This window comes from Bison bison, unplaced genomic scaffold (assembly GCF_000754665.1).
Source record: "Bison bison bison isolate TAMUID 2011002044 unplaced genomic scaffold, Bison_UMD1.0 scf7180017864229, whole genome shotgun sequence".
NCBI lineage: Eukaryota > Metazoa > Chordata > Mammalia > Artiodactyla > Bovidae > Bison > Bison bison.
Window position 1 is genome coordinate 1,761,994 of NW_011494801.1, and position 22,978 is coordinate 1,784,971.

A 22,978-nucleotide genomic window follows, 5' to 3' on the forward strand; every position below is an offset into this window, starting at 1 on the left:
TACTATGATTTATCTATATGTATATATATGTATATATGTTTTGTGTAAGTGTATATGTATATGTAGATATATGTGTGTGTGTATGTACATATTCATGCATAAATAAGTAAAGGTATTATTGACAAAATGTCTAGATTTTCAGTATTTGAGAAAATGTACCTTGATAGGATTGTGAATAAAGTTAAGGAATAAGATGTGAATAATAGTAATGGGGTTTGTAATTCCTTGAGCAACTATAAGAAAACAGATATCAGACTTTAAAGATGCTTCTTTATTGTGCTGTAGGGCTCTATACTAGGCTTTAATCTTGTTACCACTTTCTCACTGTTTTATATGAAGTGGCATGGTTATCAAAATGTCAGAAGACATGCTAGTACACTTAAATAAAGGAATCTGATTTCTAAAGGTCATTAATAAGCTCAAGCCCTGAGCTGAATTAAAATGAGGTGAAATGAATCTGAGACTCAGTTATATATACTGCTTTGGTTCAGAAAAACTGCTTATTCTTCAGAAAGCTCTTTTATAATCTTGTCATTGCATTTCTTTGTATCAAAAGATTCATTGTTTTCCCATGTGCTGACATGGTATATTTTTTTCATTACTTGAATTTCAGTTCTTCTGTACCCTCATGTTATGATACATCCTTACAAAAATAGTATTTTATAGCTGAATTTTTGTTAATCTGTTTCTCACAAATTTGGCTTTTAACTGGAAATTTCAGTCAATATATGTTTATTGTGAGTCCTGATATATTTGGATCTATTTATATATCTTATTGTAAGTTTTTTTATTTGAAAGTATTTTCTGTCATTGATTTCCCTGTTCTCTTTTTGACATTCTTTTGAATTTCTTGAAGGGTTTGCATTTGGCCCATTTTGTTTCTGCTATTGCAAGGAAGATAGACATTCATATTTTACAAGAGTAGTTAACAAAGTCTAAAGTCAATAAGTACCTTTGCCTTTCTCCTGAATGTATACCTTAGCTCATTATAATCTTTCTATCCCTTGTCTAATTTTTTATGCTTATATTGTTCAGAACACTCCATCCTCTTCTGAATCAAAAATATTATTATTGTTTTATTAGTCTTTACTATATTATTAGATTTACCTACATTTTTGCTTGTACTTTTCCCTTTTCTGTTATAGGTTTTCTGTGTGGGGTCATTTGGTATCTCAAGCACATTCTTTTTTTTTCTTTTTTTCCCATTATACAGTTTGTTTTAAATGTATCAAATATAAAGGTGCAAAGCAAAAAATAAATGTTTTTGAAGCTAGGAGAGTAAGTATGCTATTCCTAGTCAGATACAAACTTAGTTATCACACACGTACACAAATCAAAAATGACATGAAACAGGAAAAACTGAAGAACTTCTTTTGCTTTCAGAAAACAGCCAAGAAACTGAAGACAATTCTTTTTATAATTAAAAAAAAATTTTTTTCCCGTAGTAGCTAACATGCCTTCTGTAGGCAGTGAACTTTTTTCTGCTTGTAATGTTAATACATCCATATTTTTGCTCTCTATAAAAATCAAGTCTCCCAGTAAAAATGGTATTTTACCACACTAATCTTTCAATTCCATCACTAAAAATGTAGTTATACACAATTTCTAGCCTCTTGGAACACTCTGCATGATGGATTTTAGTCACTGGAATGACTAATTTCTCAGAAAAGCAGCATTGCCTCAACTGTGGTATGATTTGGTGGTCAGTATTCTTGTTTTCTAGTAACGATCTCATAAGCAGGAACACTGGGTTCTTTGTGATTTCATCGATCAAGGAAACATTTCCGAGCAGCTTCTGAGCAAACATTTCTTAACAGGTTGATCACAGATCTGGGGTCTTCACTCTTCATAATGGCACTGCCAGACACAATTGTGTTAGCTCCTGCCTCTTCCCATTTATGGATGGTGTCTGGACCTACTCCACCATCAACCTCGATGTCCAAAGATGGGAACTGGGTCCTCAGGCAGTGAACCTTTGGCATCATATCTTTCATGAGTTTCTGCCCTCCAAGCCCATGTTTCACTGTCATAACCAAGGCCATATCTATCTGATTGATTAGCCCATGGTGTCAAATACTCACCTGTAGTTCCTGGTTTGATAGCAAGGCCAACCTTCATTCCATTCTCTCAAATGTCTTTGGTCAAAGCTCCTGGCTTGTCTGTAGCCTCCAGATGAAAGGTATGTTGATTGGCTCCTGCTATAGCCATTGGTTTTACCCACTGTTCTGGCCTGGACACCATCATGTGCATGTCAAAGGAAGGGTCCTGGCGTAGCTCCTTTTGGAGGCTTTCTACCGCAGGGTGACCAAAGGTGATGTTGGGAACAAAATGCCCATCTGTTACATCCAGGTGCAGATAATCAACCTCAGAGTCCAGCATCTGGAGGAACTCGGCCCCTAAACCGGCCAGGTTACTGTTGTGGATGGATGGGCCAATTTTGCAGCCAGATGCCATCGTGCTAGTGCTCCAGAGCTAAAGTACATTCTTTACCGGTTCCTTTCAGTCAGAGTTTGCTGATATAAAACAATTTTAGTCCTATTTTCCTTTTATATCATTCACTTCTTCCCTTTTCATCCTTTTCTAGAAAATATCTTTTTTATGTCAGTTCTTCAGAGGTAGTCTTACTAGATACAGGCTTCTAGTTTGACAGTTACTCTATTTCAGGTGATATTTCACTGTATTCTGACTTGACTTTTGAAGTTGAGCAGTCAATCAACAGTTTAATTGTGATTCCTTTGTATTTAAGTTATCTCTTCCTTGACTGAATTTAATTCTGTTTTTCTTTGTGTGTTTTTTTTTTTCCTTCATTGATGTCACAACAGTGTATTGAGGTATGGATTTCCTTTTGATTTTTCTTGGAATTTTTATGTGTTCTTAGTCTGAGAAATTGGAATCTTGAAAAATGAGGGAGATTTATAGATAAATAAGTTTTTAGTTCTTTCCCATTCTCTGTATTTTTTATTCTGGAATTCTGATTAGATATATGTTAAGACCTTCCTGTTCCATCTAGCATTAAACTTTTCCCCCCCATTGAAGTACAAAACATAAAGAAAAAGTACAAAACACTGAGTATATCTCAGTAAATTATCACAAAGTGAATTTGTTCATGTAGCAGCCACAAAGATCAAGAAATATAAGGCATTAAGGACTTCCCCGAAGCTGCTGTATCCTGATTTCCATGATCTTATTTTTCTAACCACTTTAGTTTTTTTGTTTTTGAACATTATATGCAGTGAGTCATATTAAATGGTCTTTTGTTTCTTTTTAAATTTGTTATTCTTTGCTGAACAAAGTCTCCCTTGGGTTTGTGAAACTCATCTGTGTTGGGTACCACTACAGTGTGTTTATTTTCCTGCTTTTTAGTGTTCGACTGTGTGAATAAGCCACAGCTGGTGGGTCTGTTCTACTGCTGATGAAAATTTTAAATTTGATTTTCAATTTGGAGAACATACTTTACATGACTTGCAGTATTTATGTTTAGAAGTAAACTTTTTCTGTCATAGGATATGTATTTGTTTATTTTAGAGATAGTGCCAAATATTTATCCAAAGTGTAACAGCGTGCGTTCCCACCAATGGCATATAATAAGAATTCCTTTTGCTCCTCATCTTTGCCAACAGTATATATGGTTAATCTCTAATTTTGAACAGGCTTATTTAAATGTCTTTTACTGTTGTTACTTCTGAGGTTACTGCATAGTTTATTGGTTATTTAGATATACTGTTTTGTCAAGTGCCTATTCAGAATTCTTTCCTAATCTCTCTATTAGGTTGTCCATTTTATTTCATTATTACTGTTGATTTATAGGAATTTCTTTTATCTTCAGCATATGAAACTATCTCTTCCAACTCTGTGGTTGTATTTTCACTCTCCTAATGGTGTCTTTTCATGAACAAAAGTTATCTCTGTTGTCTTAATGTATTGGTCTTTTTTAAAAAAAAATTGTACCTGCTTTCTGTATCCTGCTCAAAAAAGTCTTTTTCTTTCTGAAGGTTATGGAGACATTCTTCTGTTTCAGACTCTCTTTTAGAAAGACTATTGTTTTGTCTTTTTCATTTAGATCTTGTTTTGCTCTTGTTCAGTTGCTAAGTCCTGTCTGACTCTTTGTGACCACATGGATAGCAGTACACCAGGCTTGTTTGTCCTTCACTATTTTCCAGAGTTTTCTCAAAATCACTGTTTCCTAAATTTTCTCAAATGGACCCCTGTCCATTGATTCAGTGATGCTTTATAACCATCTCATCCTCTGCTGCCCCCTTCTCATCTTGCCTTCAATCTTTCCCAGTATCAGAATGTTTTCCAGTGAGTCTGCTCTTCAGATGGCCAAAGTATTGGAGCTTTAGCTCCAGCATCATTTCTTCCAATGAATATTCAGGACTGATTTCCTTTAGGACTGACTGGTTTGATCTCTGCATCCCAAGGGACTCTTCAAGAGTCTTTTCCAGTACCACCAGCATTCAGTTCTTTGGTGCTCAAATTTCTTTATGATCCAGTGCTCACATATGTACATGACTCCTGGAAAAACCATATTTTTGATTATATGTACCTTTGTTGGCAAACTGATCTTTGCTTTTTATTGCACTGCCTAGGTTTGTCATAGCTTTCCTTCCAAGGAGCAATCATCTTTTAATTTCATGGCTACAGTCACTGTACACAGTGATTTTGGAGCCCAGGAAAATGAAATCTGTTAATATTTCCACTTTTTACGCTTCTATTTGCCATGAAGTGATGGGACTGGATATCATAATCTTATTTAGTTTTTTGAATGTAGAGTTTAAGCCAGCTTTTTCACTCCTCATTCACCATCATCAAGAGGCTCTTTATTTCTCTTTACTTTCTGCTATTAGAGTGGCATCATTTTCATATCTGAGGTTATTGATGTTTCTTCCGGCAATCTTGATTCCAGCTTGTGATTCATCCAGCTCAGCATTTAGCATGATACACTCTTTATATGACAGAATGCGGTCCACTGGAGAAGGGAATGGCAAACCACTTCAGTATTCTTGCCTTGAGAACCCCATGAACAGTATGAAAAGGCAAAATGATAGGATACTGAAAGAGAAACTCCCTGGGTCAGTAGATGCCCAATATGCTACTGGAGATCAGTGGAGAAATTACTCCAGAAAGAATGAAGGGATGGAGCCAAAGCAAAAACAATACCCAGCTGTGGATGTGACTGGTGATAGAAGCAAGGTCCGATGCTGTGAAGAGCAATATTGCATAGGAACCTGGAATGTCAGGTCCATGAATCAAGGCAAATTGGAAGTGGTCTAACAGGAGATGGCGAGAGTGAACGTCAACATTCCAGGAATCAGCGAACTAAAATGGACTGGAATGGGTGAATTTAACTCAGATGACCATTATAACTACTACTGTGGGCAGGAATCCCTTAGAAGAAGTGGAGTAGCCATCATGGTCAACAAGAGAGTCCAAAATGCAGTGCTGCTGCTGCTGCTAAGTCGCTTCAGTTGTGTCCGACTCTGTGCGATACCATAGATGGCAGCCCACAAGGCTCCCCCATCCCTGAGATTCAGCAGGCAAGAACACTGGAGTGGGTTGCCATTGCCTTCTCCAATGCAGGAAAGTGAAAAGTGAAAGGGAAGTCGCTGAGTCTTATCCGACTCTTAGCGACCCCATGGACTGTGGCCCACCAGGCTCCTCCATCCATGGGATTTTCCAGGCAAGAGTACTGGAGTGGGGTGCCATTGCCTTCTCCACCAAAATGCAGTACTTGGATGCAATCTCAAAAGCAACTGAATGATCTTTGTTCGTTTCCGAGGCAAACCATTCAATGTCACGGTAATCCAAGCCTATGCCCTGACCAGTAATGCTGAAGAAGCTGAAGTTGAACGGTTCTATGAAGACCTACAAGACCTTTTAGAAAGGTCTTAACATCTTTAACACCCAAAAAAGATGTCCTTTCCATTATAGGGGACTGGAATGCAAAAGTAGGAAGTCATGAAACACCTGGAGTAACAGGCAAATTTGGCCTTGGAATACAGAATGAAGCAGGGCAAAGGCTAAATAAGAGTTTTGCTAAGAGAACGCCCTGGTCATAGCAAACACCCTCTTCCAAAAACACAAGAGAAAACTCTACACATGGACATCACCAGATGGTGAACACCAAAATCAGACTGATTATATTCTTTGCAGTCAAAGATGGAGAAGCTCTATACAGTCAGCAAAAACAAGACCGGGAGCTGACTGTGGCTCAGATCATGAACTCCTTATTGCCAAATTCAGACTTAAATTGAAGAAAGTGGGGGAAACCACTAGACCATTCATGTATGACCTAAATCAAATCCCTTATGATTATACAGTGAGAGTGAGAAATAGATTTAAGGGACTAGATCTGACAGAGTGCCTGATGAACTATGGATGGAGGTTCGTGTCATTGTACAGGAGACAGGGATCAAGACCATCCCCATGGAAAAGAAATGCAATAAAGCAAAATGGCTGTCTGAGGAGGCCTTACAAATAGCTATGAAAAGAAGAGAAGCGAAAAGCAAAGGAGAAAAGGAAAGGTATAAGCCTCTGAATGCAAAGTTCCAAAGAATAGCAAGGAGAGATAAGAAAGCCTTCCTCAGCGATCAATGCAAAGAAATAGAGGAAAACAACAGAATGGGAGAGACTAGAGCTCTCTTCAAGAAAATTAGAGATACCAAGGGAACATTTCATGCAAAGATGAGCTCGATAAAGGACAGAAATGGTATGGACCTAACAGAAGCAGAAGATATCAAGAAGACGTGGCAAGAATACACAGAAGAACTGTACAAAAAAGATGTTCACGACCCAGATAATCACCATGGTGTGATCACTGACCTAGAGCCAGACATCCTGGAATGTTAAGTCAAGCGGGCCTTAGAAAGCTTCACTATAAACAAAGCTAGTGGAGGTGATGGAATTCCTGTTGAGCTATTCAAATCCTGAAAGATGATGCTGTGAAAGTGTTGCACTCAATATGCCAGCAAATAGGGAAAACTCAGCAGTGGCCACAGGACTGGAAAAGGTCAGTTTCATTCCAATCTCAAAGAAAGCCAATCCCAAAGAATGCTCAAACTATCGCACAGTTGCACTCATCTCATAGGCTAGTAAAGTAATGCTCAAAATTCCCCAAGCCAGGCTTCAGCAATATGTGAACCATGAACTTCCAGATGTTCAAGCTGGTTTTAAAAAAGACAGAGGAACCAGAGATCAAATTGCCAACATCCCCTGGATCCTGAAAAAGCAAGGGAGTTCCAGATAAACATCTATTTCTGCTTTCTTGACTATGCCAAAGCCTTTGACTGTGGGGATCACAATAAACTGTGGAAAATTCTGAAAGAGATGGGAATACCAGATCACCTGACCTGCCTCTTGAGAAACCTATATGCAGGTCGGGAAGCAACAGTTAGAACTGGGCATGGAACAACAGACTGGTTTCAAATAGGAAAAGGAGTACGTCAAGGCTGTATATTGTCACCCTGCTTATTTAACTTCTATGCAGAGTACATCATGAGAAACGCTGGACTGGAAGAAGCACAGGCTGGAATCAAGATTGCCGGAGAAATATCAATAACCTCAGATATACAGACAACACCACCCTTATGGCAGAAATTGAAGAAGAACTAAAGAGCCTCTTGATGAAAGTGAAAGAGGAGAGTGAAAAAGTTGGCTTAAAGCTCAACATTCAGAAAACTAAGATCATGGGATCTGGTCCCATCATTTCATGGGAAATAGATGGGGAAACAGTGGAAACAGTGTCAGACTTTGTCTTTTGGAACTCCACAATCACTGCAGGTGGTGACTGCAGCCATGAAATTAAAAGATGCTTACTCCTTGGAAGGAAAGTTATGACCAACCTAGATAGCATATTAAAAAGCAGAGACATTACTTTGCCAACAAAGGTCCGTCTAGTCAAGGCTCTGGTTTTTCCAGTGGTCATGTATGGATGTGAGAGTTGGACCGTGAAGAAAGCTGAGTGCTGAAGAATTGATGCTTTTGAACTATGGTGTTGGAGAAGACTCTTGAGAGTCCCTTGGACTGCAGGGAGATCCAACCAGTCCATCCTAAAGGAGATCAGTCCTGGGTGTTCATTGGAAGGACTTATGCTAAAGCTCAAACTCCAATACTTTAGCCACCTCACGCGAAGAGTTGACTCATTGGAAAAGACCCTGATGCTGGGAGGGACTGGCGGCAGGAGGAGAAGGGGACGACAGAGGATGAGATGGCTGGATGGCATCGCTGACTCGATGGACGTGAGTCTCAGTGAACTCCGGTAATTTTTGATGGACAGGGAGGCCTGGCATGCTGCGATTCATGGGGTTGCAAACAGTCGGACACGACTGAGCGACTGAAATGAACTGAAGTCTTTATATGTGTTAAATAAGTAGGTTGACAGTATACAGCCTTGTCATACTTCTTTCTCAATTTTGAACCATTCAGTTGTTTCATGTAAGGGTCTAACTTTTTGCTTCTTGACCACGTACACATTTCTCAGGAGACAGGTAAAGTGGTCTGGTATTCCCATTATTTTAAGATTTTCAAGTTTGTTGTGATCCACACGGTCAGAGGCTTTAGCATAGTCATTGAAACAGGTATAGATGTTTTTATGGAATTTCCTGCTTTCTCTATGATCCAATGAATGTTGGCAGTTTGATCTTTGGTTCCTCTGCTTTTCCTAAGTCCTGCTTTTGCATGTGAAAGTTCTTGGTTCATGTACCGCTGAAGCCTAGCTTGCAGGATCTTGAGCATAACCTTAGTAGCGTGTGAAAGGAGGGCCAATGTATGGTAGTTTAAACATTCTTTGAGATTGCCTTTCTTTGGGATTGGGATGAAGACTGACCTTTTCCAGTCCTCTGGCTACTGCTGAGTTTTCCAAATTTGCTGACATTGAGTTCAGCACTTGAACAGTATCATCTTTTAGGATTTGAAATAGCTCGGCTAGAATTCCATCTCCTCCACTGGCTTTGTTCGTTTTGTTATTATGATGAAATTGCGTTGAATAACATGTATGTTGAACCATCCTTGTGTTCTAGAAGTAAGTTCCACTTGATCAAGATGAATAATCTTGTTTGTTTGTTATTGTTTTGAAGGTGTGTTTTTTTTTTTTTTTTTTTTTAGCATTTTCTGAGGATTTTTATTTCAGTTCAGTTTAGTCTGAGTCGTGTCTGACTCTTTGTGACCCCATGAACCGCAGCACGCCAGGCCTCCCTGTCCATCACCAACTCCTGGAGTTTATCCAGACTCATGTCCATTGAGTTGGTGATGCCATCCAACCATCTCATCCTCTGTCGTCCCCTTCTTCATCCACCTCCAATCTTTCCCAGCATCAAGGTATTTCCCAGTGAGTCAGTGCTTTGCATCAAGTGGCCAAAGTATTTGAGTTTCAGCTTCAGCATCAGTCCTTCCAGTGAACACCAGGAGTGATCTCCTTTAGGATGGACGGGTTTTATCTCCTTGCAGTCCAAGGGACTCTCAGGAGTCTTCTCCAACACCACTGTTCAAAAGCATCAATTCTTCGGTGCTTAGCTTTCTTTATAGTCCAACTCACATCCATACATGACTACTGGAAAAACCATAGCCTTCACTAGGTGTACCTTTTTTGACAAAGTAATATCTCTGCTTTTTAATATGCTGTCTAGGTTGGTCATAACTTTCCTTCTAAGGAGCAAGTGTCTTTTAATTTCATGGCTGCAATCACCATCTGCAGTGATTGTGGAGCCCCTAAAAACGAAGTCAGCCACTGTTTCCACTGTTTCCCTATCTATTTGCCATGAAGTGATGGGACCGGATGCCACGATCTTAATTTTCTGAATGTTGAGCTTTAAGCCAACTTTTTCACTCTCCTCTTTCACTTTCAAGAGGCTCTTTAGTTCTTCTTCACTTTCTGCCATAAGGGTGGTGTCATCTGCATATCTTACGTTATTGTTACTTCTCCTGGCAATCTTGATGCCAGCTTCTGCTCTTTCCAGCCCAGTATTCTTCATGATGTACTCTGCATATAAGTTAAATAAGCACGGTGACAATATGCAGCCTTGACATACTCCTTTTCCTATTTGGAACCAGTGTGTTGTTCCTTGTCCAGTTCTATCTGTTGCTTCCTGACCTGCATACAGGTTTCTTAAGAGGCAGGTCAGGTAGTCTGATATCAGTATTCATCCATAATACAGGTCTGTAGTTTCACTTTCTGTTAGTATTTTTGTCTGAATTTTGGTACCATGGTAAAGCTGTTTTATAGAATAAGTTTGAAAGTGTTACCTCCTCTTCAGTATTTTGGAAGAGTTTGAGAGGACAGATATAAATTTTTAAATATCAGTTCAGTTCAGTTCAGACAGTCATGTCCACTCTTTGTGTCCCCATGGACTGCAGTACAACAGGCTTCCTTGTCCATCACTAACTCCTGGAGCTTACTCAAACTCATGTCCATTGAGTCGGTGATGCCATCCAACCATTTCATCCTCTCTTGTCCCCTTCTCCTACTGCCTTCAGTCTTTCCCAGTATCAGGGTCTTTGCCAGTGAGTCAGTTCTTTGTATCAGGTGGCAAAAGTATTGGAGTTTCAGCTTCAGCATGAGTCCTTCCGAGGAATATTCAAGACTGATTTCCTTTAGGATGGACTGCTTGGATCTCCTTGCAGTCCAAGGGACTCTCAAGAGTCTTCTCCAACCCCACAGTTCAAAAGCATGAATTCTTTGGTGCTCAGCTTTCTTAATAGTCCAACTCTCATATCCATACATGACTACTAGAAAAACCATAGCTTTGATTAGACAGACCTTTGTTGGCAAAGTAATGTCTGTCCTTTTTAATATGGTGTCTTGGTTGATCATAACTTTTCTCCCGAGGAGCAAGCATCTTTTAATTTCATGGATTAATGAATTCATACATGGCTGGATGAAGCACAAGCTGGAATCAAGATTGCTGGGGGAAATATCAGTAACCTCACATACACAGATGACACCACCCTTATGGCAGAAATTGAAGAATTGAAGAGCCTCTTGATGACAGTGAAGGAGGAGAGTGAAAAAGCTGGCTTAAAACTTAATCATTCAGAAAACTAAGATCATGGCATCCAGTGCACGGGGAGGCAATGGAAACAGTGAGAGACTTTATTTTTTGGGGCTCCAAAATCACTGCAGGTGATGACTGCAGCCATGAAATTAAAAGACTCTTGCCCCTTGGAAGGAAAATTTTTAAATATGCATAATGTTTTGAAGCCATCTGGTCTGAGCTTTCCTTTCTTCAGATGTTTTTGGTGACTAATTCAGTCTCCTTACTGTAGTGTTGGTTGGTTTGGTTTGCCCCTATGTTTATCTTTTTTATCTTGGTAAGCTGTATATTTCTAATAATTTATTAATTTCTTCTGTCATTCCATTTGTGGTGTTCATAGTCTCTTAGGATCCTTTTTATTTCTGTGGTATAAGTGTAATGTCTCCTCTTTTATTTCTAATTTTTGTTGAATCATATTACTTTTTTCTTGTTAGTCTCAGTGAGGGTTTGTTGATTTTGATGCTCTTTAATAAAACCTTTTTTTTTGTTCTCTGTATTGTTTATTTCTGCTCTAATCTTTATTATTTCCTTTCTCTATTAACTTTGGCTTTAATTTGTTATTTTTCAGTTCTTTGAAGTGTAAAGTTAGGTTGTTGATTTGAGATCTTTTTTAATGTAGATAATTATTACTATAAACTTCCCCCTTAGTACTGTAACATTTACCTTTAAAGTAGTTACTTATAGGAAAATACTGATTCGTGCCATTTAAAAATTTTTTTCTGTATGTCCTGCAAATATTTGTTCACTCTTTTTCTGTCCTGGCTGCTTTCTCTTGTGGTTTATTGTTGTTGTTGCTCTTTCTTTTGTAGTGACATGCTTTAACTCCTTTTTGGGGGTATCTTTTATAGATTTTTTTCATTGTGTTTATTATGAGGACTACATGAAACATAGTTACAAAATCTGTCTTGCACTGAGAATAGTTTAACTTAAATCACATACAAAAATCGTGTTCCTTTACATCCTTCCTGCACTTTGTTATCAGTATCAGAAACATCATAAAAGCATAATAACTTTTAATGCTTCTATTTTTTAAATTCTGTACTCAAATTAAAAGTGATTTTGTACCATCATAACAATATTACAGATTTCTGTATTTGTCTGTATATTTACTTTTGCGACAATCTTTATATTATCATATGCTTGTGTTGCTGTCTAAACTCTTTAATTTCAACTTGAAAGACTTTGTTTAGCAGTTCTTGTATGGCAGGTCTTGTGATAACCTTCTGTACTTTTTATCTGAGAAGGTCTTTATTTCCCTTTCAGTTGTAGTGGACAGTTTTGGGGGATATAGTAGTCTTGGTTTGCAGGTTTTTTTCTTTCAACACTTTGAATATATTATCCTACTCCCTTCTGACAGGTAATATTTCTGTTGAGAAATCCACTAATCTAATGGGAGCTCCTTTATATGTATTGGTTCTTGTTACTCTTGCAGCTTTCAAGATTAAGTCACTTTTGACAAGTAGTTTATAGTGTCTTGATTTGGGTCTCTCTGGGTCCATCCTAGTTGAAGTTCCTGAGTTTCTTGAATCTGGATGTTCTTTTTTTTCCTTGGATTTGAGAAGTTTTTGGACATTATTTTTTTTCAGATAAGCTCTCCATCCACTCCCCCTTTTTCCTTCTGAAAAATCCCATAGTGGACATATTGGTCATCTTAGTGATATCCTCTAAGTTCCCTTAGATCTTTTTACTTTTCTTCATTCTTCTTTTGTTCTTGACCTGGTAATTTCAAATGGAAGTTTTTGAATTTGATGTTTCCTTTTTCTGCCTGATTGAGCCTGTTGTTGATCCTCCTCTAGTGAATTTAGTTACATTCTTCAACTCTGTCATTTCTGTTTCTCTCATTTTTCCATTTTCTTTCTCCCTGGTAAGATTGTCATTTTGTTCATGCATTGTTTTCCTGATTTTGTTTAGTTATCTATTTGTATTCCCTTGTAGCATATTGGGGCTTCCCATGTGGCATTAGTAGTAAAGAACCCGCTTGCAAATTCAGGAGACGTAAGAGACCTGGGTTCAATCTCTGGGTCAGGAACATCCCCTGGAGAAGGACATGGCAACCCACTCCAGTATTTTTGCCTGGAGAATGCCATAGACAGAGGAGCCTAGCTGGCTACAATCCCTGGGATTGCAGAGTCAGAAATGCCTGAAGCGACCTAGTGCACACACTCACACGCACATAGCATACTGAATTTGTTTATTACCATTACTTTCAGTTCTTTTTTAGGTAATTCATATATCTCCATTTTGTTAGGGTCAGTTTCTGGAGATTTACTTTGTTCTGTGATTTGAATCATGTTTTCCCATTTCTTCATGTGCTTCTTTGGTGAATTGTCTGTTTGATCTTTTGCCCAGTTTTTGAGAAACATTTTTATTTCTTTATTTGGCTGCTCTGGGTGTTAGTTGTGGCATGCAGGATCTTTTGAGTTGTAGCAGCATGTGACCTCTTAGTTGTAGCATGTAGAATCTAGTTCCCTGATCAGCGATGTATTATTAGGGCAATGTCTTAGACACCGGACCATCAGGGAAGCCCCTTGCCCATTGTTTTAATTCTTATTATTGAATTTTGAGGGGTTTTAAAAGTTTGTTCTTTATATTTTTCAGGCATATGACTTATAGTTTTTTTCCTCAGAGTCAGTAAAGTCCATTTTATCAAGTTTATTATTTGGAGGGGGGAACCAATGTCATGAGTAAAAATCTTTATTTCACCAAATGTCACAATAATTTTCTCCTAAAAGTTCTATAGTTTTATGTTTTCCATTTAGATTGATGAATCCATTTTGTGTTAGTTTTTTAGTAAAGTCTGAGATCTGCTTTAAGTTCATTATTTTGCATGTGGATATCCAGTTTTCCAACATTGTTTCTTGCCTCTGAACTTTTTTTTGCGTCATTATCATAGGTCATTTGACCATATCTATTTTTGTCTCTTTCTGGGCAGTATCTTTTTCTTGTCAAGTGATTCATCACTATGCTTGTACTACCCCGTTTTTATTACTGTAACTTAAAACCAGGTAGTATAAGTCCTTTCTTCTTTTTTGAAATTGTTTAAGGTATTTTAGATTTTTGTATTTCCACATGACTTTGATAATCAAATTGTCAATTTTTACTACAGTTTTTCCTGTGGTTTATTTGAATCTATATATCAGTTTAAGAAGCATTGACAACAGTGTTAAATCTTCCAATCTATGATTACAGTATATCTCCCTTATTTAGGACTTTAAGTTTACTTGGCAATGTTTTATAATTTTGTGTGTCTTAAGACTTATTCTTAAATATTTCATATTTTTCATATTATTGTAAATGGTACTATTTTTAAAATTTCAATTTCTGATGCTTTTGTTGCTAGTATTTTCATGTTCAATCTTATATTCCCCCCATTTTGCTATATTCACTTACTGGTTCCAATAACTTTTTAGGAAGGAAAATCACATAGAAATTTTCTCCTTAGATGATTGTGTCATCTGTGAATATAGAGACGCTTTTACTTTTTTTTCCCATCTGGACTTCTTTTTTGTTGTTGTTGTTATACTTATTAGAATTTTCAGTTCAATATTAAATAAAAATAGTAAGACTAAACATTCTTCCTGATCTTTGATGTTTCACTGTTAAGTATAACAGCAAGTATATTTTAGTAATGCTTTTTTATCCAGTTAATTCCTTTCTATTTGTATATTAAACTTACCAGGAATGGATGTTGGATTTTGTCAAATGTTTTTCTCTGCATTATTTGAAAAAAAATTTTATGTTTTTTCTTTTAGTTTCTTAACACAGTGAACTACATTCATTTTTCAAATTTAATACTAATTTAGCATTCTAGAGATGAACCTCACAGTCATACTTTATATATTACCCATTTTCTGTGTTGTTGTGTTTGTTAAGGGTTTTTTTTTTTTGCAGATGTATTCCTAAGCACTATATGGTTTTGTTGTCAGCATAATGCTGATCCTTTGGGGTAACTTGTAATGTTTGTCCTTTTCATTTTCCTGAAAGAGTTTGTATAGAAGTGGTAGTATTTGTTTTTATACCTTTGGGAACATTTACCAATAAAGCCATCTGATCCTGGAGTTTTCTTTGTAGGATGTTTATAACTACATATTTAATTCTTAAAATGAATATTTGGTTATTCAGGCTGTATCTTTACGCTTTAATGGCTTCAATATTTTATCCATTTTAAGGAACCTGTCTTTCACCTATATTGCTGAATTTGTGGGTATTGTTCACAATACTCACTATACTCTTTTTTTTTAAATATTTTTATTTATTTGTCTGCTGTGCTGTGCTTAGTCAATCAGTCCTGTCCGACTCTTTGCAACCCCATGGATTGTAGCCTGCCAGGCTCTTCTGTCCATAGGGATTCTCCAGGCAAAAATATGGAGTGTCCTCCTCCAGGGGAGCCTTCCCCACCCAGGGATCAAACCCAGGTCTCCTGCTTTGCAGGTAGATTGTTTACCAGCTCAGCTACCCGGGAATCCCAGTCTGTGCTGGGTCTTAATTGTAGCACATGGGATCTAGCTCACTGCTAAGGATTGGACCTGGGCTCCTTGTGTTGGGAGTAAAGACTGTTAGACATTGGACACCAGGAAAAGTCCCCATATCCTTTTAACATCTGTAGAAATCTATAGTGATACCACCTCCAACATTCTTGATATTGATAGTTTGTATTCCCTCTCTCTTTTTATTTTTCTTATCAGCCTGATAAGAGATCCAATTGATTTTAATGATTGTCTCTAAGAACCAACTTTGGTTTCCATGATTTTCTCTACTTTACTTTTTTTTTTCTTCTGTTTTTGATCTCTGCTTTTTCCTTTCTTCTCTGTTTACTGTGGTGGGTTTCATTGTTCTCTTTCTTCTACTTTCTTAAAATAGAGGCTCAAGTGACTGATTTGAGACCTTTATCCTTTCCAGTAGAGGCAATTAGTAAAACAAAATTTCCACTGAGTATTTCTTTGCTGTTTTTTAGTTGCTGGGTAGTTTCTTTGTTGTTTTTTAGTTGCTCAGCAGTGTCTGACTCTTCCGCGACCCCATGAACTACATGTAGCCCACCAGGCTTCTCTGTCCATGGGATTTTCCAGGCAAGGTTACTGCAGTGGGTTGCCATTCCCTCCTCCAGGGAATCTTCCCCACCCAGGGATCGATCAAACCTGTGTCTCCTGCATTGCAGGTGGTTTCTTTACTGCTGAGCCACTGGGGAAATCTGAGTATTTCCTTAGGTTTCCCTAATTTTGATATACTGAACTTTCATTTCTCTTGTATTAAATGTATTTTCTAATTTCCATTGTGATTTCTTCCTTGATTCATTGTTTATTGAGAAGTGTGTCATTTAGTTTCCAAATACTTGGAAATATTTGAACTAATATTAATTTTTCCCCTTTGGGTTATTGCAGTTGAAGGTGTTTTAATCATTTAACTGTCTTTGTATGGACTGATTTCTAATTTTTAATTTATAGTTAAATATGTGCTTTGTATGATGTGAATCTTTTAAATTTTAATCAGTCTGGTTTTATGTCCCAGAATATAGTCTGTTGGTAAATTTATCTTATGCATTTAAAAAATGTTTAGTTTTTTGTTTGTGGAATGTTCCATAAATATCAATTATGTCAAAGTGGCTGATAACCATGTTCAGTTCTTCTATGTAGTTACTGATTTTCTGATCACTTGTTGTATCAGTTATTGAAAGATTAATGTTGAGATCTTAATATTTTCGTATTGTTGATTTCACTTTTTGCTTCATATATTTTGAAGATCTGTTTTTAAGTACCTAAACATTCAGGATTTTAATGTTTCTGTTCATGGATTGACTCATTTATAATTGTAAAATGACTCTCTTTATTCCCGTTATACTCTTTGTTTTGAAATTTGCTGTTTATATAGCAAATCTGGGACTTCCTGGTGGCTCGGTTAGTAAAGAATCTGCCTGTAATGCAGGAGACTTGGGCTTGACCCCAGGGTTGGGAAGATCCCCTGGTGAAGGGATTGGCTACCCACTCTAGTATTCTTGCCGGGAGAATTCCACGGACAGAGGAGCGTGGTGGGCTACAGCCCATCGGATCACAAAGAGTCGGACTCTACTGAGCAACAAATACACATACACACGCAGCAGATCTAGCTTTCCCATCTTTATAGTTACTGTGGTATTTCTTTCCTCTATCCTTTTACTTTTAGTCTACCTATCTGTGGTTTTATATTTCATTCTTATAATCAATTTATAGGTTTTTTTTAATCCAGTCTAGCAATGTCTGCTTTTTAATTGGGCTGTATTTAATCATTTATAGTTCATATAATTGGTATAGAAGTTGCTGAATTTAAATTTTGTGTCTTGGTTTTTGTTTTTTCTCTTTTCCTGTTCCATCAATTTTCCCCTCTTCTTCTAGAAGAACTGAGTATTTTTGTGATTCTACTTTATCTCCTTTGTTGATATATTAGCTGTGACGCTTTGTTATTGTTTTAGTGTATGCTTTAGGAATTATATATCATAAACTTTATCACAGTATACCATCAAGTAATATTGTACCACTTCAATATGGTATAAGAATCTTACAACACTCTGCTCCCATTTTTCCTCTCCTAGAAATTCGTTTTTTTTTTTAACCTTTTATTCTTACATACTTTATAAACTCCTTAATACATTGTTAATATTCTTCTTTTAATAATTATCTTTAAAAATATTTTAAAACAAAAAATATGTTATATTTACTGGCATATTTATTATTTCCAATCTTTTATTCCTTTGCATAGATCCAGATTACTACTGGTATTATTTTCTTTTTACATGAAAAATTTTAAAAAATACAGTTATATTGTGCTGGCCTGTTAATGTAAGGGTTTACAGAAAATTATCCTGTAACAGGATAGTATATATTTTAGGCTTTGGGAGCCATATAATCTATCACAACTACTCAAATATGTATTGTATCAGGAAAACAGACTTGGATAATATGTAAATGACTTGATATGGCCGAGTTTCATATAAACTCTTATAAAAATAATGATTGATAGGTAACTTTGCTAACTTCTGTGTTATTGAATAGTCTTTCAGGATTTTTATTTTTGAAAAAGTCTTTTATTTTTGTTTTAGAAAGATATATCTGTGGATATAGAATTCTAGTTTGATAGTTTTTTTCTTTTGCTGCTTTAAAGATGTTTCTCCACTCGTTTCTGGCAAGAAATTTTCTTACTTTTAGTCACTGGTTTTATGTAACTTGAGAATAATGTGTTTGTTTATTGTTATTGCTTTAATATTTTATTTTAAGAATAAATCAAAATTTCCATTCTTATTGTCTTTCTGGTTATTTGGGTTCTTTCAAATATTTAATATGAATTGTGCTGCCTTGAACATTGTAGTACACATCTTTAGATGACTATGACATTTATTTGTAGTGGAATTGCTGGGCCATAGAAGAAGCATATTACCACTTCAGCAGATACTAACACATGGTTTTTCAAAGTGATGATACCATTTTACCGTCTCATCAATGATGTTTGAGAGCTCTAGTTGTTCTATATCCTCAGTGACATTTGATATTATCAAATCCCTTTCACTTCGGTCATTCCAGCGATGTCTAGTGATATTTACTTAGGATTATAATTTATATTTAATCCTAATATATACAAATCCTAATAAATACCTAATGAATACAAATATAATTTGTATTTCCTTGAAGACTAGTTAATCTGAATACCTTTTTGAGTATACAAAGTTTTAAAACATGGGAACCTACTTTCCATTGTTTATGGGTGCATAAAAGTCTCTGTGGAACTGCTAAACACCCAATTTTGGTAGTTTCTATTTCTTGGGACAGAGAAGGGTGGGGGGAATATGTTGGATAGGAGGGTACACAGAGCCTCAATTTACAGCCTTATTGCTAAACCAGAAATAGATATAGGAATATCTAAAATGTTTCATTTCTTTAAAAATTTTTAATTTTTTATAAAATATGCATAATGTGACATTTGCCATTCCTACCATTTTTAACTATACACTTCATGACAATTTAGTACTTTTGTGTGGTTATAGAACCATTACCATCACTCAAAATTTTTTTGAGAGGTCAATTTGAATGCTTGATTTGGCACTACAGGGTTTTATAATGATTGTCAGAGAAGAAAATTTTTTACTTTGTTTCTAAAGCACGTGTAAATTCATATCCAGAAAACATAAAAATTTGACTATTCAGGGGCAGGATTTTTCTTGTCATGTTGTAAGGCATTTGTAATTTTAAAGAATTTTGAGTCTGGAGGTACATTAATTTCAAATGAGAGTAAATGAATCACATTAATTCAGCAGTTACATTTTGCATATATTTGTATGTATAGCACTGTTTTGCATTATGGTATGGGTAAGTCATAAATAATTCCAATAAATTGTTCTTAGTTGCTTTTGCCTTAATCATTTTGTGATATAGCAGTAATATTTTTCAAAGCCATCTGTTTAAATGTTCACTAACATTACCTGTACAATTACCTTTCCATCTTCAGATTATGACTGTACCTAATGACCCGTATACCTTTCTGTCTTGTGGTGAAGATGGAACTGTTAGGTGGTTTGATACACGCATCAAAACTAGCTGTACAAAAGAAGATTGCAAAGATGTAAGAATCAAGTTTTTATATAAATAATGAAAAAAATTAAGATTAAAGTTAAAGTTGGACAGTAAGTTATCTCTGGGTTATGAGCTTATCGGTAAAATTTTTTATTTTTAAAATATTTAATAAATATGTATTTTAATTATAAAATAATTAAAATTATTTTATAAATTTTAATTTTGTATTAAAATTTTCATAATTAAAGTGTTAGTAGCAAAGTTAAGGAATGTATATTAAACTGGGGAATTCAGATACATTTATGAAGATTTATATAATTGTTCAGTATATACCATGGCACTGTAAAAACTTGAAGAATTTCATTTATGTATGGAGGCAGCTTTGGCTTTACCAGTAGCAGTGATAAAAGCATGTAGTAGTTTGATGTCTTCTCTTTATTTTTACCCTGTCCTGTAATCCAAGATTTATTAATATATCTTTTGTTTTAGACAATTAGGTACCATTTTATCAACATGTTCATTGCTGATTTAGCTCATTTCTCTAAACATAGAGCTTCACTGTCAATTTTGTATTTTGCGGAGTAGTTGAATAAGAAGTGGATTTATTTAGAGTGTGGGCCGCGTCAGAAGTTGAGAGTGGCCTTAGTTTTGTATTTTTTAAAATGGTATTTTAAACTTGAAAAACATTTGTGAAATCAGTCAGTCTAAGGCCCCAGACTACTAACCCTAAATGTTACTCAGAGACAGTAGCTTTTGTCTCAGATCTTTTTGGAGTTGTAAATGAAATAAGAAAATACTGCCAGCCTATGGCTAAGATGTATGGCAGAAACCAATACAATATTGTAAAACAGTTATCTTCCAATTAAAAAAATTTTTTAAAGTACTCTAAATACATTTTTCTTGACAGTTACCAAAAAGAAAAAAGATGACTAGTAACCAGGTTGTTAGTGTTAGTCACTCAGTCGTGTCTGACTCTTTGTGACCCTGTGGACTGTAGCCCTCCCTCCAGGATCCTCTGTCCATGGGATTTTCCAGGCAAGAATCCTGGAGTGGGTTGCATAATCAGGTTGAGTGTTCGCTAATGAAACTAGTTGTTGTTGTTAACATGCCTTAGGAGAAGAGATTATTTTATACTTCAAAACAGAGAAGAAAAAGAAAAAAATAGAAATAAAAAATTTTTGTTAGTTTTTGTGTTGTATATGTGTACACATATACAACTAGGAGTGTTGAACTGAAGGCTGAAATAAGTTTGAAATAGCCGGTTGTTTATGAGGGGCATTTGGTATGCCTGTTTTTTGTTAAATAATAAGTCCTAAAATTTGTTAAGTCAGATTCTTTTAAGTAGTATTGTACAGTGTAGTTGGATTTAATTTTGCTTTTATAATCAGAAACTTTGTTGTAAAATGAAAGAATAAATAAAACTAATAAGGGCTTCCCTGGTGGCTCAGTGGTAAAGAATCCACCTGACAATAGGTGGAAATGTGAGTTCGATCCCTGGGTCAGGAAGATCCCCTGGAGAAGGAAATGGTAACTCATTCCCGTATTCTTGCCTGGGAAATCTCATGGACAGAGGAGCTTGGTGGGCTACAGTCCATGGGATCGCAAAAGAGTCAGATACTACTTAGTGACTAAAACAGCAACAGTAAGATACTGTTGTATTTTTCCTCAGTAATACTTCTGAAGTCTTATATGTAAAGTGAACAGATAGAGTATAAAGAAAGCAGGTAAGTAGGTTAATTCTTAAGTACTAAAAATTTAGAATGATGAATGGAATTTGATGAACAAGTTCTTTGTGATAGGAATAAAGTTCTGAGGTCAATAATTAAATGTGTAAAAAGCATAAATGTAACTAAAACACTTGGCTTTTCTGAGAGGAGTGAGGGATTAGCTTATGGACAAAAGAGTATATTAACAGAATATCTTAAGACTATATTTTGGGGATGATAGCCCTTACATTTTCTAATGCTTGTGTAGAGAGAAGTAGTGACATTATCATAAAGCCTGTCTCAGACATAGTTTGTATATATGTGTGTACGTACTTTGATTTTGAACTGGTGAGGAGGAGGATGGTTTTATAAAGTCCTGGTTTTTAAAAATCAGGTCATGATACTTGTATTATATTTTAATAACTAAAATTAAGATATCATGAGTACCATATAATATAATCAATATACTTATCATAGACAAAGGTGGATTATACCTCCATCTTTACTGTCCAGTGGACCAATAATAGCAGGCATTTTTAATGATATTAATGTAATGACATATTGCATAGGAAATATTTGCATTTTTTAGTATTTTTAAAGATAATGTTCATTTTATTCTTGAGTATGGGAATATTTAGGAAGCATGTTGTTTTTTCTGCTTCATTGTCATACCAGCTGAATTAGGATTTCTGAGAAAGATTTTCTTCTAATTGAAGGGAAAATGTTTTAAGTAGATTATTGTCTGTTGTACAACTTGTGTAACTGATGTTCTTTTATCTTTTGTAGGATATTTTAATTAACTGCCGACGTGCTGCCACATCAGTAGCTATTTGTCCACCAATACCATATTATCTTGCTGTTGGTTGTTCTGATAGCTCAGTACGTATATATGATCGGCGAATGCTGGGCACAAGAGCTACAGGTAAAAGAACATATATTAGAGAAAATATGAGACTGTATCAGTTCAAGGGATAAATCTTTTTGACCTGTTATGATTTTAAAATTTCTTTAGTTTGACATAAAATTCAGTATATAGAATTTATTTAAATACTATGGATTATTATAAAAAATAGCATTTCACCAAGTTTTTATGACCCCATCAAGGTGATACTTTTGCAGTTTATCACTTTAGAATGTTGTAGCACTACATGTATTAGTTTCCTGGAGCTGTTGTAACAAATTATTATAAATTGGGTGACTTAAAATAACAAATTTATTCTCTCACATATTTGGAGGCTTAATGTCTGAAATCAAGGTGTTGCAGGGTGGTTTTCTGTTGGAGGCTGTCTGGAAGAATGTTTTGCCTGCTTTTTTCTTATGTTCTGGAGGTTGCTGACAATCTTTAGCATCCCTTGGCTTTTAAATGTATCAGTCGAATTTCTGCTTCCGTCTTGACATGCCATTCTCTCCTGTGTGTATGTCTGTCTACATTTCCCCCTTATAAGGACACTAGTTAAGTTGTATTTAAGGTCCATTGTAATCCACTGTGACCTCATCTTGATAATTATTACATCTACAAAGACCTTATTTCTAAATAAGATCACATTCTGTGGTTCTTGGTATACATGAAATTTTCAGGGGACACACTTCAGCCCACAACATTTAGCTCTCCTGATTTCTCCTTGCCATCTTTTCAATAGTAAGCGTGGTGGGGAGAAAAGTTTAGGAAAGAACAGTGACTTGTGTGTGTATTAATGTATATCATATGTTC

General features: G+C 35.9%; 1 protein-coding gene and 1 pseudogene across 6 annotated transcripts in view; one reads left to right on the forward strand and one right to left on the reverse strand.

Annotated features, from left to right (window-relative positions):
- Positions 1-22,978, forward strand: part of DCAF6 (DDB1 and CUL4 associated factor 6) — a 180,342-nt gene that overhangs the window by 62,135 nt on the left and 95,229 nt on the right. For all 6 annotated transcript variants that reach the window (XM_010846012.1, XM_010846013.1, XM_010846014.1 and 3 more), the window contains exons 5-6: positions 19,497-19,610; positions 22,054-22,189. In XM_010846012.1, coding sequence (XP_010844314.1) covers positions 19,497-19,610; positions 22,054-22,189 — 250 coding nt within the window. The remainder of the gene's footprint in view (positions 1-19,496; positions 19,611-22,053; positions 22,190-22,978) is intronic.
- Positions 17-4,105, reverse strand: LOC104992966 (annotated as a pseudogene).